This window comes from Orycteropus afer, unplaced genomic scaffold (genome assembly GCF_000298275.1).
Source record: "Orycteropus afer afer isolate SDZICR_OR568_19922 unplaced genomic scaffold, OryAfe1.0 scaffold00040, whole genome shotgun sequence".
NCBI lineage: Eukaryota > Metazoa > Chordata > Mammalia > Tubulidentata > Orycteropodidae > Orycteropus > Orycteropus afer.
The window spans coordinates 14,971,573-14,985,501 of NW_006921627.1; the positions used below are offsets into that span (position 1 = coordinate 14,971,573).

At 36.6% G+C, this 13,929-nt stretch overlaps 1 protein-coding gene across 1 annotated transcript in view; it reads right to left on the bottom strand.

Annotated features, from left to right (window-relative positions):
* The window catches only part of LOC103193917 (ovostatin homolog 2-like), a 68,811-nt gene that overhangs the window by 32,207 nt on the left and 22,675 nt on the right, over positions 1-13,929 (bottom strand). Inside the window, 8 exon segments of the mRNA XM_007937220.1 lie at positions 836-887; positions 1,569-1,687; positions 5,193-5,322; positions 5,940-6,168; positions 7,818-7,906; positions 10,825-10,832; positions 12,140-12,284; positions 13,049-13,219. Coding sequence (XP_007935411.1) covers positions 836-887; positions 1,569-1,687; positions 5,193-5,322; positions 5,940-6,168; positions 7,818-7,906; positions 10,825-10,832; positions 12,140-12,284; positions 13,049-13,219 — 943 coding nt within the window.

Consider the following 13,929-nt stretch of genomic DNA (forward strand, 5'->3'; position numbering starts at 1 on the left):
TTTGGGAGGAATGGTTGGAGAAAGGGCTGGAGGGAGGCAGCATGTCTGGCCTTGTAGGAATAGGCCTTGGGTTACTGCTGGTAATCCTGTCTTCCTCTCGTGGGATTAGAGGAGGTCAGAACATGTGGCCTCCTTGCCGTTTTTGCAGAACCCCATCAATTATAAGTAGTACTGCTCCTAGGGTTTCCTTGACTGTAATCTTTATGGAAGCAGGTCACCAGGTCTTTCTTCCCTGGTGCTGGAGGTGGGTTTGAACTGCCAACCTTTAGTTTAGCAATTGCACAAATTATTTGTGTCACTTAGGGACCTAAAGATTTCAAAAGCAAAGATTATTTTTATGTGTTATTGGCATAAGCCTGATTTCTTACTACCCAGCATTGTAGTGAAGCCAAGATATGCAGGTGGGAAAAATAGTCTGAAACAGACCAAAAATCACAGGTGAATTGAAAAATATCTCATAAATATACCTAAAACTAAAAACCAAACTCATTGCCATCAAGTCGACTCATATCAACCACCCCTTGGGTTTCTCAGGTGGTATCTCTATGGAAGTAGATTGCCCAATCTTCCAAGAAGTGACTGGTGGGTTTGAACTGCCAGCCTTCTGGTTAGCAGTCAAGTGTCTTAGGCACTATGCCACCAAATATACTTAATGTTTGCTAAAATTACACAATGAAAATAGGGCATAACATAAAGTTATCCTCAAGAAAAATATAGAATGAAATCACTGAGGTAGACAGTACGCTAAGTGGACTAATAAGGAAGGAAAGGAAATACATTGACTGTTGATATGTTTTCTTTAGAAGTAATTTGACCATCAAAATGATCCTCTTACCTTTTGTACAGATAAGAAAACTTTGAGTCATTTCTTTTTCAATCCCTTCAGGCTGTCAACAAAGAAACAAAAATCAGTATAAAATAATGAGAGTAAGTCATCTTTCCATAAAGAAAAGATATTGAAGCATCAGCTCACACAGGCATGGTTAGTACATGGTTGTGCCTGGAAGAAGATCTATTCATTGCCCCCTTCTGTTTATATCTGTGTGTTACTGTACATTATGAGTGCCTATTTTAGAGACAGGACAAGGATGACCTCTATATTATTGTGAGACACTCTCAACTCCTTTGATCTTTTTGTGGCCTCTCAGAGGACAAAGTCAACTAGGAATGTGCAAGAGGCCAGAAGAAACTGTTCCTTTGATCATTGTTGATACTTTTTGAGGATGATGAGGACAGCACAGAAGTCATTATCTCTTGGATTTAAGAATCAGTTAAAAGAAAAGAGAGGAAAGAAAGAGAAATAAGTGTACAGGACATATCACAAGACAGGCACAAATGAAAAATAATCAAGTCTTGTTTCAAGTATTAATTTTCATTATTGTGGGTCAGCTATTAATTTAAGAAAGGATGTTTGATTGCTGTTTTAGTTCATTTAAAATCGCTTGTCTTGTGTCAAAAGTAACTTTGGCCAATGAATTATTCTCAACAAGAATGTCTTTTAATATCTAACCTATTTTATACTGTCTATTTCATCTCAAGAGCAGTTTGATAATTTTGCACATACATACCTCTACCAGCAAACTTTTGACCACGATGTCTTTCCATCTTAGATTTTGCTGCTCAGTTTCTTGATTTGGGCAAGCACTACTTTGTTTGGATTCACCAATTACAGTGAAATTTACTTTACCTGAAAAACATTCCCAAATATAAGTAAAATCAAACTTTACCCTTTCTGTAACAGGAAATTATTAGAATCTGTGAGCTGTTTCTTGGAGTTATTGAACTGTATTCTACCACCATGTTGATGCTTAGGCCAAGATTATTTGTTCTTTCTCCTGCCTATGTAATTTGGTATGTTCTGTTTTACCTATTTCATGATTTCCTGTATTAAGTGATTACTTTATTTAATTAAAATATAAGATATTTTAAGGACAAAATAACTTTCTGCAATGCCAATTAAGGCGAGCTCTTGATATTGACTGTTTATACAGGGCACATATGACAACATAGGCACATAGTATCAGATAACTAGGGATCTTGATTTTGTTCAAGTTCAAACAAACAGAAATAGTAAACTATGATACAGTGGAAAAAATACTGGACTGAAATCAAGTACTAGCAAGAAACCAGTTGTTTTTTAATTCTCTGTGATATCACGTTTTTGTTGTTGTTAGATGCTGTCAAGTTGGTTCCAACTCATAGCGAGCCTATGTACAATAGAATGAAACACTGCCTGGTCCTGTGACATCCTCAAAATTGTTGCCATGCTTGAGCCTATAGTTGTAGCTACTGTGTCGATCCATCTTGTTGAGGATATTTTCCTTTTTTGCTGATCCTCTACTTTACCAAGCATGATATCCTTCTGGGACTGGTCCCTTCTGACAACATGAACAAAGTTTGTATGAGAGACAAAGTTTGGCCATTTATTTCATCAGTAAGTGCTTCAAGTTTTTTTCACCTTCAGCAAGCAAGGTTGTATCATCTGTATATCACAGGTTGTTAATGAGTCTTCCTTCAATCCTAATGCAGCCACTCTCCTTCATATAGTCCAGCTTCTTGGATTATGTGCTTAGCATATAGACTGATTAAGAACGGTTGTATTGGTTATCTAGTACTGCTATAACAGACATGCCACAAGTGGATGGCTTTAACAAACAGGGATTTATTATCTTACAGTTTAGGAGGTTAGAAGTCTGAGTTCACAGTGTCAGCTCTAGGAGCTGGATAAAGCCCCTTAACCTTGGGCTTTGGCTCTGCCTCTAGCTCCTGGCCCAATGAAGCTGGAGGTGTCTCTTAACTCAGGCAGCTGCTGGCTATTGAGGTTGACAAACCCAAGGTCAACAAGTAAAATGCACAGTCGCAAGATTATCAAGCCACATGACAGGCCACTAGTTCAAGTCAAGAAACAGTCTCAAGATTGGCAGGCAACATGGCAGGACTGCTGAATGAAGACTTGGCTAAATGCAGGACTCAAGTGTGCCAAAAAGCTAGAGATCTTTCTCAAGGCTTCTCTTCATATACTGGAAGTAGACCACATCCCTAAGGCAGCTACTCAGCTGCTCACAGCAGATTCCACAGTGGAGTTGATTACCACTCTCATCATAGGGAATAACTACATCCAGCTGCCCAACCACTGAAAACCAGGCGCCAAGTTTATATACAACCTTAACTACCACAATGATGAAAGGGTACCACCCTGACACACACCTTTCCTGATTTTAAGCCACAGTGTTCGAACCACTGCTTAAATTGTTAACAGTTAAGTGTTCCAGAATTCCCATTTCTCACAATGTTATCCAAAATTTATTACAATCCATACATTATATACGTTACATAATTAACACTAATCTTTAGTTTTTTTTCTTATGAAAACTAGTGTACCAACAGATAATTCTTTAGGTTCAACATTACTTACATACCACTGTACATTACCAACATACTGTTGTTTTGTTAGTTTAGTTTGCTTCACTTGTTTGTTTGAATCCTCCACTTTACAGAAAACTATGCAAATCAGTATAGTATCCTTCCTCAAATGCTAGGGTAATATTTTTTAAAACCTCATATAGTAGAAAATTTGACAAACTTAAAATCCTAATAGGATGAACCTTGAAAACATTATGCTGAGTAAAGTAAATTGATCATGAAGGAACAAATAATTGTGTGATCCCACTTAAACAAAAACTTGAAATAGGCACATATATAGAGGCCAAAGTTTAATGGTGGTTACTAGGGGCAGGAGGATGGGGAAAAGAGGAATCATCGTTCAGGAAGCATTGAGTTTCTGTTTATGATGAAGGAACATTTGGCAAGGGGTATTGGTGACTGCTGCACAATATGATGATGTGATTGGTGTCACTGAATTGTACATGTGAAAAATGATGAATTAGCCAATGTGTTATCTATAGTTTTACAACAAAAAATATTTAATAGGAAAAATAGGCTGAGGCTGATATCACAGGTGAACTAAAATGATCTCATAAATGCACTATTTTCTTGCTAAAATAATAAAATGAGAATAAGAATACGATAAAGAAAATTTCAGTGATAATTTTTAAAAATTAGTGATGATGAGTATTGGGCATCTGTATCATTTAGCATCTTTTACTAGACTCTAAACTTTTTCCTTTCCCTATATTTTCAACAAGGTACTTTCAAATCTATTTTTCTATATTGCAGACAATGTGTGTACTGAGATAATTCTTTTCTTGGTGTTTGATCTCCAGCCAATATTCAGTATTTTTGGTATCTTCTGATAAATTTAGGAGCTCTGGTAGCATAGTGCCTAAGGCATTTGACTGTTAACCAGAAGGCTGGTGGTTCAAACCCACCAGACACTCCTCGAAAGGAAGGTTAGGCAATCTACTTACGTAGTGATACCACCTCAGAAACCCAAGGAGGGGTTGCTATGAGTCAGGTTCGACTCCACAGCAGTGAGTTTGGTTCCTAATATATTTAGAAAACTTGCAAATGCTAGAAATTCCTATAACTAATCATAATAGGGAGTAGTTTTTGTATGAATGACACCGGCCCATGATGGTAGGTAAAGGAGCAAGTGAGAAGTGGGGGGATTTAAAAATTGGATCACAAAGACAGCATTAATGAAAATTTGATGTTAAGAATTGATTAGGGCTATGATTGGGCAATCCTACTTCCGTAGTGATACTGCCTTGGAAACCCAAGGAGGGGTCGCTAGGAGTCGGGGCCGACTCGACGGCACATAACAACAACAACAACAATGATGTACCAGAAGTCTGGCAGTTCAAATCCACCAGCCACTCCTTGGAAGAAAGACTTCCATAGAGATACTGCCTCAGAAACCCAAGGAGGAGTTGCTATGAGTTGAAATTGGCTTGACAGCAATGAGTTTGGTTTGGTTTGGTTTTTTTGGATGATGTATTGTATTTCATACCACTGTACATTACCACTTACATACTACTGTACATTACCACTATGTTTTTATATCACTATGCACTATGTTTTTATATCAGTGAATGATAGTTTTGTTCTATGGAAGCATTAACATCAGGGAATTAGATCACAAAAACAAGATTTTCTAAATGGGGAAAAAAATATAGAGTTAAAAATGTGAGGGAGAAAATTAACTTTGTACAGATGTAAGGAAAATAAGCAGAGGTGATAATAAAATGGGCTGGTTTTCCACGAGAGATTGAAGTAAAGATGCAGCTGCTTACCCAGTTTCTTAGGTATAATAGTCCAGACATATGTTTTCCTGTCTCCAGCTTGGATAATCTCAGTATCTTTGCTTTGCATGGTGTTACTACTAGCCTCATAATCCTCAGATGCTTCCAGTTGAACAGTAATCTGAAAGAACAATCATGGCAATGCAGATAGCACTTTCTTTTGCTGTTACAATTCCTCCCTTCTTGAGAAAAATATGCTTTATCTATTTTAAGTTGGCAAAATTGAATGACGTCAGTTAACTCTTCACACAAGAAGATAGATACGATAGAATATATATTATAATGAATACGATAGAATATACATTATTATGAATGCCATTCTCAAATAGACCAAAAAACTGTTCTGTGGACTAGGTTGACTCCCAGTGGCCTGTGTGTCAGAGTGGAACTGTACTCTATGCAGGGCTTTGTATGAATGACCTGGGTCAATTGAGGAGTTTTCTGAAGTAGATCACCAGGTCTTTCCTCTGAGGTACCTCTGGGTGGACTCTTAGCAGTGAGTATGTTAACTGTTTGCATCATCCAAGGACTTCATTTTCTGAATCAAAGCAGTATGTAGATCAGTGCTAAAAATTAAATCAATCGTTTTTGTTTGAGGAATATGCAAACATGTCTCATTGCTTTATAGTCATATTTGGCATTTGAGACTACAAGAGAATGTAGCAGTATGCAAAGAAATACTAAGGAATATTTTGATCATGTTAGATTTTTGTCCTCAGATCAAAGGACACAACTTACCTCTGCACATGTATTCAGATAGCTGAAGACAGTGACAATCAAATCAGATTGTTCGTTTCGAACTATTGAAAAGGGTAAAGTAATTTCAACAAAGAAAGGCTGAAAGACTTCCAGAGTAACTGTTGATGAAATGCCAAATCCAACATCACCATTCACACAGAAGCCATTTGTCTCCCATCTGGTTATAGTATCAGGAATGAGGAATGGAAGATTTGCTGAACCTGAGGAACTACAAGGGAAGATTACTGCTAAGACACACGACTTCTCTAAGCCAACCATCTATATTTACTCCAGAGCAAAGAAGAATAAGGGAAAAATATGAACTGCTACTTAAAAATGAGTTATAGTGTGGATAGACCATTAGATAAAAATCCCTATAACTGGATTTCTATAATTTCACTTTAATATTTCACTTTTAAAAGGCCACATTTAGTTTTCACATTTATTTAAACATCATTTTACTTTTTTAAAAAATGGAGGCAGTTTACAACTATTTGCATAAAACTGGCAGATGAGAAATGCCTGGTGAAAAGGTAGAGAAAAATAATGAAATCCAAAGTGTGATCAGTACCTACAAAGGGTTGGTATTAATAAGTAAGAGCACCTCACATTAATAATTGAGATGCCTGATAGGAAAGAGCTATGTTTTTATCCAAAGTCAAACTCCATTTTTTTTTTTTTCCTTTAGAAATTTTTATTGTGATTTGGTGAAAGTTAACAAAGCAAATTGGTTTTCTATTCAACAATTAATACACATTTTGTTTTGTGACATTGATTGCAATCCCCACAGTGTAACAACACTCTTCTCACTTCCTGCCTTTGTTTACTGTTTCCATTAGTCCTTCTTTCCTATCCCTTCTAACCTTCTAAGCTTTATCCCTGGGTAAATGCTGCCCCCTTGGTCTTGTATGGTTAATTGTTCTAAGGAGTGTGCACATGATTTTTAGCATAGGTTCTTCAAAACTACAGATTGTCATTTCTGAAAGTTTCTATTGTGTTTTGGGAGCTCTGATGGCATAGCGTCTAAGGCGTTTGACTGCTAACCAGAAGGCTGGCTGTTCAAACCCACCAGTCACTCCTCAGAAGGAAGACTGGGCAATCTACTCCCATTACAGATATTGCCTGGGAAACCCAAGGAGGGGTCACTATGACTCAATGGCAGTGAGTTTGGTTTTTTTGATTTGGTATTGTGCTTTGCTAAAACCAATAGATCAGTGAATTTTGCAGAAGAATGAGGGAACTTTAACCACCCTCAACAAGCAGAACAATGGGGCCAACATGCATTCCCAGGAAACAAAAGATCAGGATGTAAAATAATTTATGAAGAGTATGACAAGATGTAAACCACTTGTTCTGGGGAAGAATATGTTCATAACTAACCAAACTGGTCAGTATGTAAACCATTTGAGAAGAATATGTGAACAGTTTGCTCCAGGAACCAACTGCAATCGTGAATATCTGACTACAGTTCCACAATCAAGAATAACAAAACAGGCAGACTCACTCCCCACAAACCAGATGGCTGCTTTACATTTCAAAAGACTTCAAACTGAAGCTGATCTTATCTACAATCAGTCATAACCCCCTACCTTTTCTTTGTTTCTCTGTGTATAACTGTGTCTCAAACTCCATAGAGGCAATGCTACACTGTGTTGAGATTATCTTCAACCCTTCGTTTTTCCATTTGAATTTTTAAAAAATTCCTCAATAAACTCTTTGTCTTTAGTTTAAGCAGACTCCATGACTTTTGCTCTATGACTTTACATATTTTACAAATACAGTACTACTTTATTTACCCAGGAATAAAAGTGAGAAAATAAATATAAGAAGAAAATATAAATAAGGACCCATAGGAGAGAGCAGTGTGTAAAGTCTCACTTGACTCTGACGAGGTCCCATATCCACGTCTCTGGGAAATTTGTTCTTACTGTTTCTGTTATAACCTGCTCTATATATCCAGAATTCTCCTCTATGTTACCAACTAAAAGAAAAGAAAGATTATCAATTAGAGGATTCTTTAACCACACATGCTTAGTGTGCCCTGGTGTGAAACAAGCCAGGGATTGACCATTGGGGATCATTGCCAAGGAATGTACATCTCAACCTAGTTACCAGCATTTCAATTCTCAAATCTCTCCCATTATAAAACAAAACCAAACAAGCAAACAAACTAACAAAACATTCAACCTACATTGTCTTTGCACAGCCAAATTGAGACAAAGTTATGTCTATTTACCGTAAACAGTTTTTCATTTGACATTGTCGTGTCTGCTGGAATGCACTCTGATGCCTACTAATTTCACTGTGTTCATGTTACTTTTCTATCACCCATCTGTCAGTTTGTCATACTGTGATGACTTGTGTGTTGCTGGAAGCTATGTCACTGGTATTTCAAATATCAGCAGGGACACCGATGGTGAGTAGGTTTCAGTGGAACTTCTGGACTAAAGCAGACTAGGAAAAAAGACCTGCGTTCTGCTTCCAACTTAGCCAATTAAAACCTTATAGGAAGAATATCAGCCAATACAATGCTGGAGGTTGAGCCTCTTAGGTGGGAAGGCAACAATGGTCTCAAACATATTGGTAATCAGGAGAATGATGCAGAACCAGCAGCATTTTGCTTTATTGTGCATGTAATGGACATGGCTCAGAGCTGACTTGACAGTAACTAACAAAACAACATTATCTTTGCTAAAGTTTCCAATGACATTCACATTGCTAACTTCCATGAACACTTTCACTCTCTTGACTTACAGGCTGCATTTGAAACTACTAATCACTGTGTCCATTTCAAAATCGTCACTCTTGTTTACTTCCGTAGCACCACATCTTTCTAGTTTTCTTCTCACTCTCTTGCCACTCCTGAGTCTCCTTAGTAATCTCCTCATCCTTGACTTGTACCTAAGAGCTCTGATTTAGGTCTTCTTTCCTGTTCACTATGCACTGTTTCCCCCATACATATCATCACACATGGCTTCAACAGCAGTGCTTTGGGTGATGTTTCCTAAATCAGTGTCTTCCATCTGGATCTCTTGCCTAAGCTCAAACTTGTGCATCCAACACCATTGTGTACATTTATTTGTGGATGCTTTGCAGGCATTTCAAAAGTAACTGTTCAAAAAGTAAACTCATTAGACCTCCCTAGTTTCTCCTTTCCAATATTTCACACCTCTATCAAGGGTACCAAAATTCACTCACTTACCCAAGTCAGAAACCTAAGAATTGTCTTTAAGAATAAGGGAAATGGCTGCATTTCCCATAACTAGCCAATCAACAAATATTGTCTATTATAACTTGAAAACAGCTCTCAAATCTATCCATGTTTCTCTATCTCCACCACTTTTTTTCTAGTAATCCAAGCCACTGGCGACTCTTAACTGGTTTACTAGTGTTTTTTTAACATGTCATACATATAGTCTTAAACAACCCAAAACTTAGTCCCTTTTTCCACAGAACAGCTGGGAGATCTTTTAATAACCCATCTTAGATTGTTTGTAAAAATTTGTCAATGGTGTGTTGTTGCATTAGAATTAATTTCAAACTCTATATGCCCTCAAGTTCTTTCATGATCTGTCTGTCTCTGTCATGCATTCACTATCTTTACTCTTGCCCTTGAACCATATACTTCTGCCATTCTGAAATGTTTTTAGTTTCTTACTTCATCTTTCATAGTACTTCCCTCTCTGCTAGGAATGCCTTTCTAATTCTTTTGGCTTTATCACTTATCTTTCAGGTCTCAGTATAAATGCTATTTCCTCCAGGAGGATATACAAGCTCTCGAGAAATGTAGGTCTCCTCCAGAGGCTCCCACATCTCTTATTTTCTAATTAATGCACTTATCCCATGTTACCTGTTTCACTGTAATGCTTCTCTGTTACACTAATAACTCCAGGACAGCAGGGATTAAGTCACTGGATTTATAACACATAAATCAACTCCTGGCCTTAGTAAATATTTGTTGAGTGAATTCATAAATGAATGGCTGAAGAAAGAAGGGCTCGATGTGGATTACTTTGGATTCCAATACATTTTATTCAACAAACTAGAAAACTTAAGGGAGCTCTGGTAATGTAGTGCCTAAGGCATTTGAACTGCTAACCAGAAGGCTGGCAGTTCAAAGCCACCAGCCACTCCTCAGAAAGAAGATGGGGCAATCTACTTCCGTAGTGATACTGCCTCGGAAACCCAAGGAGGGGTCACTATGAATCGGGTCCGACTCTAGGGCACATAATAACAACAAACAACAGAAAACTTAAATGCTTCTCTTAAAATTCACAAATTGTGGTAATAGCTTCAACCTCTTAATTAAGACTTCAAAAAGGCTTTGCTTTCTGGACTTTATAGGGCCTCTTGAATACTCACTGAGTTGGTCTTTGCACAGAGTTGTTAGGTCTTTCATTTCTCATAAGTGGAACTTCTCATACCCATCTCCAAAACCAGCCCCACTTCAATCAGTGGACTAATATCAGTGTGAGACCAGAGGGATTTAAATAATTTTATTCAAGCACTCTCAAATGCATTTGGAATTCAGCTTTGAGTTGGTTCTATTCTCATGACCTTGGATTGTTTTGCTTCCCTTAGAGAACAACCTTATCGGAAATTTGCTTATTTGCCTTATTCATCTTAGACTATGGCTTAGTTTTATAATTACAATCCTCTCAATATTGAATGGATTCATTTGAACACACTTCTATGATGCCAGCTGCCTGGCTGTCTAGTTAGGCATCGCAATAATCCCTGCCTTGGAATCTACATATTATGATTTATACATAATAAGGGCATATTGTTGTTGGTAGGTGTGTAGAGGAGGAATTCATAAAGCCTTTCTGACCAAAGCTGAATGATTGAATTTAACTCAGTTTTTGCAGAATTAAATGGTTCTTACTGATCTGCCTGCCTGGGATTCTGTTTGCTCAGGCTGAAAGGCAATTCCTTTTACAAGGTCATATTATCTGGCTATGTTAATTGCTAGAAGGCTGGAGGTTCAAACCCACTAGCCACTCCTTGGAAGGAAGGTTGAGCAATCTACTTCCATAGTGATACCACCTCGGAAGCCCAAGGAGGGGTCGCTATGCATTGGGACTGACTCGATGGCAGTGAGTTTGGTTTGGTTTTGGTTTATAAAAACTAAGAAACAATTTCTCTGTTTTGTCAAGCCAGTATGTAAAAGAAATATACTCTAAGGAAGGGAATCTTAACACAGGTGTGGTGTCTTTTATATAAAGTGGGCCAAAGGAATTTTGTTTCATGACAAAGATGTGACATAGAGAATTGCTTAAAAGGATTTGGAGTCAGCTTATCTATAGTTTTCTAGACCCCTTATATGGTTTTTGTTTAACAAGCTGTTTTGGGAAATGAGATCCTGACACCAAGAGGCACTTTCACCCACTCCTGAGGCATTTGGTTAAAGCTGTATAAACATTCACCAGTGATGTTTTATGATTTTACTTGAAAGCTATGTAATTAAAATTACATAAAACCGATGCAATTACATAAAACATATGTAATTAGTTCTTGAAATCAATCTCTGTGATTCTTTATATCCAGTGATCCAATAGAAGCCTATTCTATACCCCTAACACATCCTCCTTATGACCTCAACCAAAGACTAACAGATCAAACAAGTACATCTGTCTTAGTTAGAAGTTAGTTGGAGTGATCAATTCTCATTTATGTGGCTGGTGCCTTCCTATATCTAGATGTAATTTTTTCTGAACAAATCTTCTTGATTTTATTTTCAGGCAATGACTGGGTTTTCTCTTTACAACAGTTGTTGTTGAGTTGATTCCGAGTCATAATAATAAGGGCATAAGGCTTGATAAGAGCATCTCATTATCTTGCATAAGATTCAGGTACACAGATGGTTGGTACTCTTAGATCACCACACATTGTCTGTTCCCACAGATATTGGGATATTGTATTCAGAATAAAAATCCCTTCCTCTAATATCTCAACTAACTCTTCCTTAAATCTGCCTTAAGCTGCTTTATTCTGGCTACTTTATTACAGAATGTATGGATGTAGTAAAAACATGACATAATTAAAATATAAAATCAAAATTTTGTATACTTTTATATCACAAAGACACATAGGGTAGCTATGATTGGAAGCTGATTCAGTGGCACCTAACAACAACAATATCCCAAATACACCCAATTTCTTTTGCTCATCCCTCAGCCACAGCATTCTAGATTACCCACATGCAAGTCTAGAGGAGTCACTAGACATATGTGCATATCCTGCTGCTTCAAAATGCAATGGCCTAGGGAATGGCAGCCTTATGTCCATCGAACATATTTCTGGTTTCTGGTAGTGTAGATTTGTAAAGACTTTCAGACCCATATCCTTTAAAGAAACAAACAAACAAAAACAGTTTCATTTCCCTCACATAAGAGCTGAAAAGATTTATCAGCTATAAATAGATCATAAATACATCTTCTCTGCTAGCAAGAGTTCTGGGATCCTAGATGTTGAGTCACCTCTATTTGATTTATGGGGGAAAAATCCCTAATTTAGAGAAAAAAAAATCATAATTACTGCAATTTATCTAGCACTTATTATGTGCTAGCATTTTGCTAAATATTTTACATAATGCTCCATTTAATTATAAGGGGGAAAATACTTATCATTATTTAGATAAGTGGAGATAGGGGCTATCATTACCCTAATTGACATAAAATACACACACACATTCACATGCATACATACATATACCGTGCATATCTAGTAAATTGGAGAGCTGGGAATTGAATTAAAGTCTGTCTAATTCTATGCTCCACCCCCCCCCCTTTTTTTTAAATAAGCTTGTGCTTGCAATTCTAAAGATCCTTTCATGAAGACCTCAACGTATATAACTATTAGCCTAGGTATATAGGGAGCCGAGAACTATATTTGGTCTCTTGATTTGACTATATCTGCATAAGATATATCCCAAGATATTTGAGACTATCTCTTTATTTTTAACATATTTTATAAGTTTAGGAAAAGGAAAAACCAGAAAAAAATAATATCTCCTATTGATAATATAACTGCTGAGAGCTCTAAAACTAATAGTATTGTATAACACTGAAATTAAATTTGAGACATTTTCTAAATTGTAATGAACTTACCCTGACAATATTATAGATGTCTCCATCCCCATAATTGCTTACAGGCATATAATACAAACCATTGTAAAACATATCCTTCTGAGGAATGCAAGGGTTGAGCTTTTCATCATCAAGGTTGAGAGAGTGGTAGAAATAACCATATACTTCTGTATATGGAAGCAGATTGTACACCTATGGACAAATCAGATGGTTCTCAATTATTTTAAGCACTTCCTTTACAATTAAAAAAATTGGCAAACATTGTGCAATAGCCATCTGTTCTTATTCTTTTCTCCACTAGCATAGCTACCATACTTGATCTAAAACTTTTGAGTCATTTTATCCTTCCAAAATAGCAAATCTTCCATTTTGTTGTATGCAGTCAATGTCATGTTCACAAAAGTTTACAGCTTTGATGCAAGGTTTAAGAGGATATGCAAGCCACCCCCCCACCGCCAAAAAAAAGCCTGAAGATTATGATTCATGGTTATCAAATTAAGTAATTTTCTAGTTCTATGTTTAAAACTAGGTTTACTATTGAATGTTAATTTTAAAAATGGAATAAAAAGAAAAGTCAAATTCATTGGTTAGATCTCAATTTTATAAAATATATCTATTTCCAGGAGAGAGATTTAAAAGAACTATACTAAAAATGCAAAAATATCAAAGCATTGAGATTAGGTGATCTTTTAAATTTTTTTCTTTACTCCTCTGTGTATTTGTCATGTTACCTATAACACAGATATTTTATTAATCAGAAAAATGTTATAATTATAAACCTATATTTAAATATAATCATAATTAGGTATGTCTATGAAATGGGGAGTGTATCCAAGAACATATATAGGGTTGGCAGACAATGGTCCTATCAGTTTATGTGAATGATCAGAATTCCCAGGTGT